This window comes from Sciurus vulgaris (assembly GCF_902686455.1).
Source record: "Sciurus vulgaris genome assembly, chromosome: 9".
Lineage (NCBI taxonomy): Eukaryota > Metazoa > Chordata > Mammalia > Rodentia > Sciuridae > Sciurus > Sciurus vulgaris.
Window position 1 is genome coordinate 90,984,609 of NC_136469.1, and position 16,763 is coordinate 91,001,371.

The window sequence follows — 16,763 nt, forward strand, 5'->3', positions numbered from 1 at the left end:
ACACCTTCATTGACTCCCCCATTGTTCTTTGAACTCATGATTAATTTAACATCCTCTTAGGTAGCAATACTTTAGGATCAAGAGCTACAATAACAATAATTGTTAATTATTTACTTGGTACTGGTCTTATTTGCTCAATTGTGGGTTTTCTGCAGACAGAGATGAATGCTGTTTGCTCAACAATTAACACCCTGTGTGGCACATAGCAGGTGCTCACTAAATATTGTTTAATGACTACATGAATAAATGAAAGTTTGAGTCTGGTATCTAGAAATATTCTTAACTTAAAAAATTCTAAAGATGACAAGATGATTTGATTATTTTAGATAAATGCATCTTGTGGAATGAGAACTACATAAAAGTATAATTCTCAATACTTCAAAAATAAAAACATACAGCCATCTATTTACATTCAAACACCTATGAATGTGTAACCATATAAGATACAATCTAAATACATATTTTTATTTTCTCATGAAAGATCTTAAAAATCTTAACCATATGGTCAAGAGATGATTTCTATTGTACTATTGATTGTCCCTTCCCCAATTCCTCACCATTTCCTTCTGCTCCCTTTTCTCTTGCTGTTTCTTTTTCCTTCTCTTCATTTTCTTGCTAGTCTCTTTGTCTGCTTCTTTTACTCTTGCTCTTGTCTTTCCTCATCCTGCTTATCCTCTGCTTGCTTCTTCTAACGTCTGGAATATTCATTTCTATCCACACCAGGTAGTGTGATTGCATGTAGAGAAGGAAAGAGAAAAGGAGAAGAAAGGAAAGAAGAAAGAGAGCATAGTACAAAGGGACATGTATCATCAAGACCATCTCAAACATTCTTTCCTATGCACTTTCTTCCTGAGGCTTTGAGAGAAGAGTAAACATTCAAGAAATAAAATCCATTAAGAACATCAGATTAGTGTTGGATTGGGTACCACACATTGGAAAGATAAGACATAATTAACCAACAGAACCTCAAAGGTAATCTATTTCAAACGTTCTTAATGAGTGTTGTATCATGGACTCTGGTGACTCTGATGAAAATGATAAAACTTTTCTTAGAAAAAAGCACATACACACAACAAACAAAATTTTATAATTTCAGTAAATGTGACAGAAACACATCAGTATAGCCTGGACGTAGTGCAAGACCTAAAATGATTGTTCTTTCCTCTCCCCCAGCCCTGCCCTCCTTCTCCTCCTCCTCCCTATCTACTTATCTATTCACCCACACCTCTCCACCCAGAAAACAAGGTCTAGAGAGGTTATCCTCATTACTTAGACATTCAATTCCAGGGTGGTATCTCATCCTAACTTCCTTCTCATATTTTTTCTAATCCTTATCCCAGAAAAGAAATTAGGAATTTTTTCCCACATCTCTGACATTTTCATAGACTTACTTTTTAGATAGCTACTACTATCTAATAGAAAAATAGTACAGCTATATGTCAATGAAAGATTGCTTCAGTTCACACATTTGGTGAAGAAATCTTGCAATGTGTTAGATCAGAGCCCAAGGGTTCCTGTAATTATTTCCTGTGGCTCTTACCACATCTTTGCTGACTCAAACAGAGGGAACATTATCAAATGCTGCATTTTCAAAGAGTAACCTCATCATAAAAAAGAAAATACAAATTCATAAATAAAAGGACCAAGTAGATGGTATTGCATTACTAGAGAAAGTTAAAAATATTTTACTCAAGGAAGGTGGCAGATTAAATTAGGTAAAAGCATTCTGGCAAGGTTCAGAATTAAATGTCTTCAAACCTGTGGTTCGGCACAAGTTTGAACTGTGACAATAAGTGGAGAGCAAGTACAAATGACTTGAAAACATATCATGATCCCTAAGCAGAGAGAATACCAATAATAAGAATGAAAGGCAAAGATGATTCTTGTCCAAGAAAATCATCAGTTCTTGGGGAAGACTCTATGGATATATCAAAACTTGTGAGATGAAGCAAAAACCTAGATGTGGAGTTCCCAGTTCATCACTTTGATGTAGGGAAATCAGTATGGAAGAAATGTAATCTTGCCTACAGTCATGCTATCCACTTCAGAGTTTTGCACAATGAGGTAAACATATTATTCACTATTCACTATGCTAAACTATTTACTATGGGGTTAGTTTGTTGCTCTTCATGAGTTTGGTCACTCTAAGGTCATAGGCTATTTGAATGATCCAGGGCACTAACTGTTCTTCCTGATGATGGAGAAGCATGAACACTCTCTGTGAGTCCTTGAGAATCGTTTCCTAGATCAATTTTTGGCACAGTATTATTGGCTGCCTGTGATTTTGATGTTTGGTTTTGATGCTATTCACTATGCTCAGAAGAGGATTTTTAAAGGCCAATTCTTTTTGTAGAAGGATCCTTTGCATTAGAAGTTTATGCTAATTTAAATTTCCCTTTATTTTCTACAATCACTTCTACCATTCGAACTGCCTGTTAAGTTGGATTTCAGGCTCAAGATTTTTGTTTAAATGACAACAGTTAGTCAGTTAGTACATATAGCCTGTTAGCATGAAACCCCAGAAACATACAATCTCAGACTACATTAACCATGTAAAAAAATGTTAACACAGATGTTATTAAGCCTTTTATTTATGAGAACTATTCTTTTTAGAGAACCAGGTTGAAAGCATTATGAAAGGAGCAAATACATAAATATAGATTCTGAAAGTATAAATAATTACCTAAAATTTGACTTGAAGTTGATGGCATGTTCTATTACAACAGAACCTATTAATGTTTCCAACAAGTTAAACCATTTTCACATGAAATGTTTTTCCATAAATCACTCAAAAAATGAAAATAAATGGCTATTTGATGATTGTAAACAGATTTTCAGTGCTATTGACATTATTTTATTAACTTTGAGATAACCACTAATTCTTAACATACCTTGCATGTTCCTAAAATCTAGGTAGGCAATAGCTACCTCACAAAATGTAAAAAGTAGTGAATAATGAGCACATGGAAATGATCCATGGATAATGATCCATGGATATAAGTTAACCTTACAGTTGTGTCCTCAAATTTAATTGTCTCAGTTTTCTAACACAAATAAAGTCAATTATTACTAAAATGTATTAGTATTAGAAAGGCCCTCATTTTCATCTTTTTCTCAGGCTTATGATGCATGCATTCTGATCCATGAGGCTTATTGCCTTCCTTCAGGCTAGTCTCTTCTTTCCATCCTAGCATCTTTTGCCAGTATTACTTTCTTTTTTTTTTTTTTTTTTTTTTTTTTTTTTTTGCAGTGCTGGGGATTGAACCCAGGGCCTTGTGCTTGCGAGGCAGACACTCTACCAACTGAGCTATATCCCCAGCCCCATCCTAGCATCTTTTGGACCCAAGTGCTCACATTTGGGAAGTTGTGATCATGTACTAAATTCTCTTATGTTCCTTCTTAATTGCAAAAATACTATGTTGATTGCTTTATAAGTAGAAGCAAAACTGAAATCAACCTTTAATCTATAGGCTACCAGTAGATATGAAGTTAAATTATTTCTTCATTCATAACTCATTGATTTACTAAGTTCGAAATTCAGTGAATTTGAGATCTGCAATTACAGTTGTGTCCACAGTGTTTTTATAAAGTGTGGTTCTAAAGTTATACGTTTCTATTCCTTTCTTTTCTTTTAGACACACAAAAAAATGTGATAGACTTCAAAGTATTTTAACTTTCTCCTGATGTCTTGTTATAATGACATTGTTGACTTTTGCCCATTGGCAATTTATGACATACACTCATTGCCTTTTGAATGATAATAATATCAATCAACAATGCAGCAATAGAAACCACTATAGTACCTGCCCACATGCAGCAATGCATGTGTGAGCATGTTGAGAGTCAATTAAGTAAAATTCATGGGTAATAATTTCACTTTTATAATACAAATTACTAATGCCTACCAATCCTCAGGATTAGTTATCCAGCCTTTTGAAGAATATTAAAAATCTCCAGATGCTACATTAATTAGAACCTAATACATCTACTTCTTTCATTATTTATAACAAAACAAAGAAGTCAAGGCAATATGAAAAAAAAACATATGTCAGAAGAATTTGGAAAATATCACTTTCAAGGACTATTGAAAACAACTACCAAAATAGTGCTAATTCTGGGGAAAAGAATGAGAGTTAAAGTACCTAACATTTTTGAGATTTTTATTATGGCCCAGATACTAATTTTAGTCCTTTATATTTATTATCAAACTAGTTGTAAGTGTCATCCCCACTTTACACATGGAGAAACTAAGAGGTAGAAAGGTTAAGAATATTGCCAAGTATATTCTGACTGTTCTTAACGACAGTGCAAAAAATGAAGACTGTGCCTGTCTTCCCCAGGAGCCAGGTGCACTGCCATCCTACTATGGCAAAGACTTTACCCCAGAGAATAAAAAAAAGTCATCTTCACATATTTACTGAGAGTAGGAGTGGGAAAGAAAAAAAAGAGGTGCAAGATTTAAGATCAAACCAAAGAAAATTCGAAAGACTCACTCAATAAAAAGGTTTCCTGAGATAGGTAACCTATTTTTGAACTTTTAAAAATTAGATTGCTTCTGTTGCAATCTTTGAGTGCTTAAGGATGGTGAAAGTACATATTGTTGTATCACTTAAGTTCTTCTCTTGCAAGTGCTATGATTCAATATGAAAATGCTGATTTGGTTAACTAAGAGAAAAAATATGTATACACCACACCTCATTTCAGATTCCTCAAAGCTGTTTCTTATACTTAATAGAACTGGCTTCTTGAAAGGCATAATTTTCTCCACCTAAGCCACATCCTTTATTTTCTGCCTCATTATTATGTACTAATAAAGAGGGCTGATAGTATTTTTATAAATTTTAACAAATAAGGATTATAAGAATATTAATTTATTAAAAATAAATATTTTAATGTAAGAATTCAGATGATTTTAAAGGAATTTTTACTCAATTTTAATTTCAAGATAGCACAAACATTTGCATCTATATTATTATAAAATAAAATAATAATAGGGTACAGTCATGTATGAAAATTGACATGATTTTTCTAGTACCTTTTTCTTTGATTTTATAAATTGTACTTGTGAAACAAACTAAAGAGGAAAGTTGCTTTAGCTAAATCATAGTTTTCAATGTAGTTAAAGTTATTGGTAACATTTGTGAACTATTTATTTATAAAATTTTATTGCTACTCAAAATTATATATATTTCTTTTTTCATATTGTTGATGGTTATACAAACTGAGATTCTGCTTCATTTTTTTTCCATTTGTCAAAAATCTTGGGAAATGTATTTCTTATTAATGCCTTAGCAGAACAATATTACAAAATGTTAATATTAGATTGCTTATACTTGCATATTTTGGACAAAGTTATTCTGTATGAATAACAAAAAAGCACATTAATATCTCCTGACTTTGAGTCTTTAAAAGTAGTTCTTAAATTTCTAATGTTTATGCTGACTGACCTTTTACTGATCTTTATTAAAAGTCTGTGTATTCATTCTAAAATCTCCATAAATATAAACAAGTATGTAAAGGGATTAATTATAAATACTGAGGAATTCACATCATTATGATGGACTAAACTATTCCTGATAATAGGAAGGTGAAAGGAGGTTTTGACTTTTTGATTTTTCTTTCTTTCTTTCTTTCTTTGACTTTTTGGTGGTGAATAAAATTTTTTAATAAAATCAATTATTTCAGAGCTAAACAGGAAGTATTAGAAAAGACAAATATAACTCTACCATTTTACTTATGAGGAAATAAGTTTCAAAAAGCTAAGCAGCTTGCCCATAGTCATACCACCAAGGTGAAATAGGTGTTCTAGGCTAGAACCCAAGACTTCTCTCCACCACACCTTCAAGATTCCCTCAAAGGGAAGAGACAGAATGTTTTGATGAGGAAGTAAGGAGTTCTATCAGCGTACTCTAGTGTTTTGTATATTTTAAAAACCAATTGGGACCACACCTCAATGCTGATCATACCTCCCCAACCGGAAAAGTGTGACCTTCTGAATCATCACCAGTTGCACCTCATGAGCCCTTTGCTGCTTGGAGCTTCTCTGTGTGGGTATTTACAGTTCATGGTGTGGAAACAGCTGGCACAGAATTGATCATGTTCTTATCAGACTATGTCAAGATGGCAAACCTCTGTCATTAAACTGGCTAGGCTTGCTTCTTTTCTGGTGCTAGTGACTATCATTATTTTCTAGCCTCCCAGCCCTGACCTGGCTGATACAGATCAGATGGTGACTGAATAGAACCTGCCCCAGTCCGGGTCCATGATGTACGCGTAAGTACTCAGCTTTTCTCAGTAAGAGTTATCAATGGGAACAGATGCTGGCCACTCCTGAGACAGGCTGTGCAGATGGTGCCTGGTACAGATTACTTTAAAAATAAGATTATTTTTATGTGCGTTATTGTATTTTATGTTATGTTTTTATTTTTGTTGTTGTAGTTCAATGTAAGACTTTTAAAACAAAGGGGGCCATTGTAATCTTTTCTTTCTAGATAAAGGAAATGGAAATGATATGTAGTAACATGTGAACTGTTTTATATTTAAACACATAAAAATCTGTGCTTCAGAACATAAAGTTCTTAACATAGTTTATTTCATTTCTTTAGTATTCTCAACAGCGTGATGTTTTATCACTTTTGTTTATTGAAATATCTTCTGAGACAATAAAGTGTAAATTGAAGAAGACAGTCTATTAGAATTTTTATTTGTTTAAATGTTAAATTTTAAAAAATGTAAAAGTAATGAAATTATTGTATCACTTGAATGAAATAATTAAAATTAATACATAAATAATTATTAAACTAACAAAACTTAGATTCCATATGACATTTGTCATAATTAAACTCCAAAATAATTGATCAATTAATGATCTGAAGGTAAAAACATTTATATATATTTTTTTTATTTAGGTAATATTCAGGTATTTTTTTAAGACTCAGAAAAGAGTAAATGATATTTAAGAGTGATTTCATTCAAACTCCTGCTTAGTCTGAACTTGTTTCTCAAATAGGTGTTTATATCTCTACAAACACAAATTTCCTAGTCTTAATCATGATTTTTGTGATAATTGTAATTGCTCAGTCATTTGAGTTTGTCTTCAATTAAATAAAATACGTTAAGCCTGTAGGCTCTTGCACTCTTAAATGATGAGTGTTCTTCCCCTCCCTATTTTACTTTTCAATCACAGCATGAGCCTGAATGACTGTCCATTTCATTCATAAAGCTTCCCCCACAGACCCTTTTATGATAGCACCTTATAGTACAATATCTTTACTTTTTCTTTTTTAATTTCCCCTTTCCTTCCCCTCTTCTTTTCCCTAGTCCCTTTCCTCTACTCTAATGGTCTCCCTTTGATTTTTTAAAAATATAAGAAAGTATACTTACTTGTTATTTACCAAAATAAGGGCAGAACAAAGTAAAATGTGCAGGAGAAAAAAACCTTACTTTTATGTTTAAACAACATTCATTAAATATGATATCTAACAATTTCAGCTTCAAAGAATTAACAAAGAGTTTTAAGATCTTTCATGTTCATTTATTTCCGAATTCTGCAGTATGGCTTTTCTACCAGCTGGTTCTTCTCTTCCCCATTTATAGTATCATCTCTAATCACTCACTCTTCTACTCTGAAAATATCGTTATAGATGTATGAAATGTCCATATTAAAACCTCATCAGCTTTGATTCAGAGTGTGTAGGTCTGATGACCACCATTTAATGGGCCTTGAAATATTTTTTTGTGGATAAGCAGGAAGTTATTTTTGGTTTATTGATTTATTATTTGGTTATTTTCACATTATCAACTTTCCTTGTTACATATAAGTAGTAATAAAATAATAGTTGATATTAATTTTGCTGTATTTTTATTATATTTTAGCTAGTAAGTCTAAGTATTATGTAGTGGAAATGTTTCAGATTTGTGAATTTTTGCATATACCATATTGTGATGTGAAACATTTTTTTACTGTGGGTCATGGTCAAAAATATTTTTTAAAATACTGCAGTAGATAATGTTAGAGTTCTTTTAAATACTTCAAATCTTTGATTTCAAAGAGCTAACCGCTAGTTCATATGGACAACATTAACTTAAGGCATGAGCAAACCGTCTAAATTATTCCAGGGTATAGACTCTTTAAATTTTTTCATTATACCTACATTTGGTTCCCTCCAAAAGTGAGGCAGAGATAAGAGGTATGATTGCCAGAAAGTAGACCTTCAAGAGTAATTGAATAAGCCACACCTAATGGCACAATCTGAAAAATCAAAAATAAGAAGCACAAACAGGGTGTTATGGGGTATCCACCCAACCTCATTAAAGCTTCTCTGAATATGTAATAATTGAGTGGAGTCTTTCAAAAGTAGAAAGTGGTTGTAAGAAAAGAAAAATGCATCCTGGGCTGGGAAGAGCCCTGGCAAAGGCCATGAAATTTTAAATATGCTTGCAAATAGATGTTGAAAATTGTCTAATGAAGCAAAGTGATTACTCTATGAAGAGCTTTGTGTACCAGATTAAAAACTTCTGAACTTTTAAATAAGAGTTCAGTAAAAATTTAAGCAAAAAGAAGAAACTATGAAATTTGCAATCTAGAACTGTTAGTGGGGATCAGTGCACTTGTATGGTTCCATTTTCATCTGTGGAACAGGAGGAAGAGAGTGGGAGAAAATCATGTGTTTAGGTGTTGTTTCCTCAGCCTGCAATGAATCTTCCTCCTCGAATTTGGTAAGACCCCATAGTCTTCCTTCAAGATCCTAATCAAAGTTTCTGTATCATTTTACTCTTGAACTGACATCTTAATTATTCTTGAAGCACAGTCATCCTTTTCAAACCTATACAACACTTAGTATATACTTCTATTACATACTTCTGCATGTTTAGTTACTTGTTTCAAATCGTCTTCCCAGTTAAACAGAGAGTTCTCTGTATTACTAGTGTGGAACACCTTGCCTGTCCAATTTAGAGTCTCAACATTTGTATGTTGCTTTATGATTATATGTGACTAAAGCTAAAGAACAGAACTAAAAGGAAAGGCTAGGAGTAAATGAAAATTTCAAGTTTACTTTTCATTACATGTTTATTAAAGAGGGCCTATGAAATATTTGAGATACAGTAATTCAGTAGATGAATACAAAGCTGAACAGTATGGAGAATTTATTCCAGGTAAATTTATGTTTGGTGCTGATGAGGATTTATTGTTGAAGAGATAAGAACATCAAATAAATGCTCAGAAACTAGATTTTAAATTTCATCCATCCATTCATTCATTCAATAAATGCCTACTATACTAGTCTATAGAGTACTAGTAGTACATATTACATGAATATGCGAATACCTACAGACATTGTATATATACCCATGTGTGTATATATCATATGTATAAATATGATATCAGATATATATAAAAGAATACACATGTATGAGAACACAACAAACATTGTCCTACTTTTATGCTGTTTTTACAATCTTAAAGCAAACATAAGCAATTAGACAAATAGATATGGATTATAAATATGATAATTATGAGATAAAATTTTGTACTTTTTCACAAAAATCTCAATTTTTAAGATTTCTTTAACTACTACCTTTTTAAAAAGTAGATTTTCAGTTTATATGTTAACATTCTATGACCCATTCCTGTTTATTTGCAGATAAATGAAAGCTACATTTGTGAAATGTGCTTTTTTTTAAATATTTTTTTAGATGTCGATGGACATTTATTCTATTATTTATGTATATGTGGTGCTGAGAATCGAACCCAGTGCCTCACACATGCCAGGCAAGCACTCTACCACTGAGCCACAACCCCAGCCCCATGAAATGTGTTTTTAAAACATTAGATACTAATATAGTTTCCCATTGTTCTTAAAGAAGCCTCGATAAAATCTAAACAGAACTTCTCACCATCATTGAATAAATGTAGGAAGACAACATGGAAACCAGTATCTTGATCAGGAGAAGTCTCCATAGCTTACAATGATTATTTGTAGTAATCTTTTAAAAGGATATCTTATCTTCGGAGTACTGCAGGATTGGATATGTAGGGGAAAATAGCAAAAAAGTTTTCATATTTTTGAATCATACAGTCATTAAGGCATCGTAAAGCCTTAGCATCTTATAGACCCACTGAAAATCCAAGTTCAAAATACAATTTAAAGACCATTAGAATATATTTCTATTTGTTGTTTTAGATTCCATATATTATGTTTTATTCCAATAGTGTGCATGCCCAAACTGTGACTCAGCAATTCCCTATAGTTTGACATTATCATCAGATGAGCAGCCCACATCTTAGGTATCTTATTTAAAGTAAAAATGCATTAATTTAAGATATAACTTTAGAAAATACATAACATGATGTACAAATGAGAATCATATGAAATTGTTTTGTAGATTGAAATTTATTACATACAGACAATTTTGTATGGTCCAAATTTATCTTCGTGGTTTTGTTTTGTTTTTCCCATAATATAATTTATGGAATATAATTTTTGATGTTTCTTAGGAAACATCAGAATTCATGATTTTAAAAACTAAACATCAAGGCAACATTTAAGTCTTCTCTACTGTCTTAGAAATTCTGGCATAGATACTAGCATGTAAAACAATCTCAAAGACACATTCCAACAGGTGAGATAAGATAGAGCAAACTGGCAAGAATTAACTCCTGAAAATAGAAAAAAAAAAAAAAAATCTAGTGCAAAACAGAATAGGATGTGCTTCAGTGCTACCATGAGTAAGAAGGAAAACCAAAACCATTTGATCAACAAGGTATCAAACAACTGCATTAGCTCTTATAATCTTATAATGGGGCAGGAAATGCCTTACCTGTATAGTAGAGAGGAGATCTAAGGTGATGCCTTTGATAAAGTTTCAAGGTGCTATCTACAGTAATATGTCAAACTCAGTCCTCAACAGATCTCTACAACCTGTTCAGATTTACACTCCTCTCATAATCACTGGCAGACTCTTTTCATATTTGCTCTGCACACGTCCCTTTTTATAATCATTCAAATAAAGTTGAACAGGGAAACACCTACAATGTCCGAGGCCTACAGTGTAAGTTCATCAGTGTCAAATCACAAGAGAAGCAATGTAAAGTAACCTGCAGTTTCATCTTGATAGAGGTTTTTGAAAATACATTAAAAATCAGATCATTTACCTAGATTCCATCTTTCACACTGAACTCATTATTTCAATCATATGTGTAAATCTGAACAGGTTGTAGAGATCTGTTGAGGACTGAGTTTGACATATTACCGTAGATAGCACCTCGAAACTTTATCAAAGGCATCACCTTAGATCTCCTTTCTACTATACAGGTAAGGCATTTCCTGCCCCATTATGACCCTACTGACTATCTTTCCTTCCTCTATTCATTCATCCTTCCATTATCATATTAACCTTTGGTGGTTACTAGTCCTTGATCATACCTTCATCACCATTCTCAAACTTCAGTTGCTTTAGGGGGTACTGGTCACCATTTCTGCTAGGTAAAGGAGAGATGAATTTACTTTTTTCATAGCTTGTATATCATATCAATTATTTTAAAAATATGAACTAATGGAATATTACAATTATTTTCATTATTGGAATATTGTCATATAAATTAGTTGAGGCCAGGAGCAGTGACTCACACCTGTAATCCCAGAGGCTCAGGAGGCTGATGCAGAAGGATCTCGAGTTCAAAGCCAGCCTCAGCAACTTAGCAAAGCACTAAGCAACTCAGTAAGACTTTGTCTCTAAATAAAAAATATGTATATTAAAACAGGGATGGGGCTGTTGCTCAGTAGTCAAGTGCCCCTGGGTTCAATTTCTGGTACCACCCCCCCACCACCAAAAATAAATAAATAAATATTTAAGTGTCTTCATCTTTTTTCAGAATGAGCAAAATTATTTTTACTAGTTAACTCAAGAAATGTGTTCTCTTTAGAGAACACAGCCTTAGATTCCTTGCAAGTAATAATTCATTCCTTTTTTTTTGGCAATTAATTTGTTTTAGGACTGCTCCAGTATTCTTTACTTCTTTGCCCAATCAGAGCAGCAAGAGTTTCGTCAGTACTTTCTATTTCTTCAAAATTGACAAAACCATTGATTTTGCCTCATTTCAGCTCATTTAGTTAGTCAGTTGCCATCTTCCTCTTGCTTACAGCAGCTTTGTAAAGAACATTGAACATTACTTATAACTAAATTGTGGCAACCTGGAAGATATGGCTTATTAACTGCTCTCTTCTTAATTCACAAACTTATGGACTGTGAATCAATTTTTTAGTAGTGCTGTATTTATCTATTTGTAATATGGGGATTTATTTCCTCTAAAACTGTTAATTAGTTGAAAATTATAATGGCTAAGGTAAAGTTGCAGTTTATTATCAAGGAACATAATGTGATATTCTTACCTCACTACCCAACTTGAATAAGCTGAGCTAGTTACTAATTCTGATATGACTAAGCCCAAGGTCACAGTTAATCATCACCCTGCATTCACACACACACACAAACGTACACACACTTGAAGGAATCTAGAATTTGGATAGTACTAAAATGTCTGTATCTCTCAACACATAAGAATAAAGTGCTCAGTATTCATGATTGTCTTCCTGGAAGTGATTTAATAAATTTTAAATAATGCACACAAGTATGTATTAGGAGTTGTTCTGGGTGACTGAAACTGGAATATCTGCTTGAATTATGTGCTATCTATGCATTAGAATAATTGACATAAACATTATTTAGAATGGAATCTACTTATTAGAATTGCATTTTTTAAATTCATATGCTGATGTTGAGGAAACTAATCCTGCATTTATAATATTTAACTGCTTGAACTGCATAGGAGAAAATATATGAAAACTAGATTCCAAATCCTACAGTGTACTTAATGAAATATAGTTATCACTAAGCCTACAGCTGTGAAATAAACTTTTCTTTCCTGACAGTAATTCCTTTTGGAATTTTATCTATAGCCAGATATAGAAGTATACATTGATGAATGAATTTGCAAACAAACTACATTTCTTTTGATCTATTTACATAAGTAACAATTGGATCTCTCAGAAAATGAAACGTAACAATGGAACCTAGGTATTCTTATACAGTCAAAATCCCTTACATTAATTAAACTACAGAGCATACAGTTTGTAAGCTTATCTTTAAAAGATCAGAAGTCAAAATTAAGTTATTCTGTTGTTATTCCACAACTTATGTTATGATTTTATGTTTTTATTTTAAAATTTATTTCTTTTGCAGTGCTAGAAATTGAACCCAGGGCCACATACATGCTAGGCAAGCACACCACTACTGAACTACACCCTCAATCCTAGGTAACTCTAAGTATCAATGAACCACTTAATGTACACTCAGAACTTCAGCAAATAAAAACTGATTATTTGAAAAAAGTCATAAATGTTTTGAAATAGTATTTGAGTTGTGTGCTTATTTAGTTAAGTAGTTAAGTTAAGGCAACTCAGTATTAGAGGGGAAAATTACAAGAATGAGAGGCTCTTAAACTTCTTTGAATGGAGCATTCTAACCTGCTCATTATCTCTCACATGACCCTTTAGTAATGTGGTGGACAGATTCTGGGACATGCTAATGTTGTTTATTAAATATGCAGATTATGAATTGTAAATTAGAACATTGTTGATCTCTTTTATCTAGGACATTTATATCTTAATCATAGCTCCTCCCTCTGAACAAGATTACAAAATACCACTAAAATACAAACCTTTATGCCAGACAATCAAACAGGAACCTGTGAAGAACATTGACTGCTTACTAAAAACAACTGTTTTAAAAATACATTTTACTTATTTTGTTATTTTGCCACAAACTGCAGAGCAAGTTGCACATTCTGTTTGGCATCTATACTATGTACAGAAGCACAGACTGTATGCATGAAGTGTAGATAGGGTGTAGATGTAGATATAGAGAGACAGAGAAAGAGAGAACTGGTATTTATTATAAATTTAAATTTATTGCAACTAATAGCACTTTATGTAATTATTTAATTTTTAAATAAGAAACAAAATATTTAAGATTTTAAGACTAGCATAAAACAAATATTCAACATCAATAAGTAATGCAAATACTTTTCAGAAGAAAGTATGATAACAGTTTATGGATTCTTTTTCAGTCACTATTTTAATTCTGCCTTTGTCCCCTGACATGTTCTCCCAAACTCAGTTAACAAAATTAACAATTAACAAATCTTGATTTCTGGAAAAGTGTTTTATTGAGTAAGAGACAAGAATGGTTAAAATTATTTTAATTAGAACAATTGGGCTTGAGTTGAAAAGAGAATTTGATGAGAAAGAATACATAATAACGCAATGGTAAGATTGTTGACAAAAAAAACCAAAGAATTTATTGACAGATAATTGGGTTAGCTCATAAAATTAAAAAGAAGTTGACATGAGCAGTATGGAGGAGGTATGGATTCAGTCAGCTGGGTGTGTCATGTGGAAGGAGAGGTGAGACTTGATATGAACTTCTCTTTTGCATTTTTCTTTTCAATTTTTATTATGTCTGTTTATGAAAATAGTGTCTCTGAGGTCACATTTGAGGGAAAAAAGTAAATGTTCTGCCTGTTACCTTATATGAAGTTTAAACCCTAGGAAAAGTCTTGTTGTTCTTACTACATTAGATGACCTGCCATTGTTTGTTCACAGTCTCAGAGAACAAAATAAAATGCAATGCCAGGGATTCTTGATTTGATTGTGGGACGTTGTTATGGTTGTTCTTAATTGTTGTGTGTCAAACATTGAGTTTATCTAGGGGAAATCCAGGCAAGCTATGAGCCTGAGGTTCATTTGAGATTCATATTTATATTCATAGTTGAAATATTTCAAGTCAATAGGATTTTCTAAGTAACTGCCAAAAACTACATATTTTTATATATTTCTGTATAGAAGAAGCAGAAGAAAAAATTCTTTCAGGAGCTTATACTTTTGTTGGAAAAATAAACTTTGCACACATAAGCAAAAAATAAGTTAGCATGCAACTGAGAGTACAGTGTAATAGACTATAAAATACAAGAGGATGCTAAGATGTTTATATTATAATCATCATAAGAATTATTGCTACAAAGTATCCCTTTGTACAGTATCCCAGTTATTACTGAGTTTCCTAACATTTTCACCTTTACCAAAGTTTAGAATATTTAGAGAAGCATGATGCAACTGTATATAATTACAGTGTTATTCTTTGATGAACTCTATATGCTGTGACATTAGTAGATTTATAATGCTTATTTTGATGGTCATGTCCAAATTTGGGGATTTACTTTGCATATTGCTTTGCTGTGATTCCATATTGCTCTCTTCCCACTCACCAGTTTTATCAACACTGGTTTATTTCAGGGTATGAGTTTGTCACACATCTACTCATGTGGCATAGGCTGCCTCCTCTGCAGATTCTGCTCCACCCTCTAAATTTCACATAATTAGATGCTCCTTCAGGTCATCTTGTTTTAAATGCCTTTAGAAAGATCTTGCCTGATCCCCTGCTCAAGATAAAATTTCCCTGTTATAGGCATATAAGAGCACCTTGCATTTCTTGTACTATTTTTCATCATAATAATTATCTTTATGATTTTTTAATATATGCATCTCCCTTAAGCCATAAACTCCATGCACGTGCTTAGTTAAACATCCCAGCCTCAACCAACAAAAACTTTCAATTACTATTTGTCAAATGAGTATACAAATGTTAGCACTCTTTACTAAGTTTAGGATGGAAGACCTATTTTCAAAGAATTTCTAGAAATACATTGCAATTAGCATATCCAACATATGTAAAAGGTGCTTCCAAATTGCATAAAATATAAACAGAAAGTTTCTCTCTTTAATAAACATGACCTGCACACTATTTCTTTACCCTTCAGAATAAATTTCTCCCCTTTGGTACTCAACTGTATATAATTACAGTGTTATTCTTTGATGAGCTCTATATGCTGTGACATTAGTAGATTTATAATGCTTATTTTGATGGTCATGTCCAAATTTGGGGATTTACTTTGCATATTGCTTTGCTGTGATTCCATATTGCTCTCTTCCCACTCACCAGTTTTATCAACACTGGTTTATTTCAGGGTATGAGTTTGTCACACATCTACTTATTGAAAAACAAATACTTATAATCACAAATTCTATTCTCCATTTAAAATATGGGTTGCTTCAATATTCTAACAGTCTTTTCAAAGCAATAAGCACTGAAAAGTTCTCATGCCATTGTGCAAAATTTAAGTGAACTATATTTTTTTTCTCTGTGATACTTCAGCCTGTAGAAATGGAATGGTCTAAATTTTACTTAATCATTCACCAGGTGATAGTCTTACTAAGAAGGAAGGTCCTAGTTGAAGAGATTCTAAACAAAAACAGAAAACATGACAAGGAAAATACACATGGGATTGTTGAAGGATACTTCCCACATAAGCACGGAGCCCACCAAGATATTTGCTTAAGAAGAAAATTAGCTCTTTGTTTCTTAGGTTTATGTGGCTCATTTTTATTGTAAGTTTGTCTAGTCAATAACTTCACTCTTAGGAGCCCATCCATCCTAATAACGTATTGCCAATGGCAACACCAGGAGATGTAGCATATCATAATCTGCATGTCCTTCCCATTACCAATTTTAGAGATTAAGTATACCTCAACAGTCTTTTAGTTGTCTTTTATGGTGTCTATATTTACAAACATATACAATTAATCTTTCCTATGCTGATGTTTCCTATCAATACAACTTCTTTTTAAAAGTTTTTTTAGCTGTAG

General features: G+C 32.5%; 1 protein-coding gene across 4 annotated transcripts in view; it reads left to right on the top strand.

Annotated features, from left to right (window-relative positions):
• Positions 1 to 16,763, top strand: part of LOC306669132 (transmembrane protease serine 11F) — a 98,519-nt gene that overhangs the window by 10,438 nt on the left and 71,318 nt on the right. The window contains exon 2 of one of the 4 annotated variants that reach the window (XM_079153011.1): positions 6,194 to 6,273. The exons of 1 other annotated variant lie outside the window; for it this stretch is intronic. In XM_079153011.1, the coding sequence (XP_079009137.1) occupies positions 6,263 to 6,273 (11 nt within the window). In that variant the 5' untranslated portion in view covers positions 6,194 to 6,262. Of the gene's footprint in view, positions 1 to 6,061; positions 6,359 to 16,763 lie in introns of those variants that run through there. 2 more of the 4 variants (XM_079153010.1, XM_079153012.1) reach the window with 2 other exon arrangements.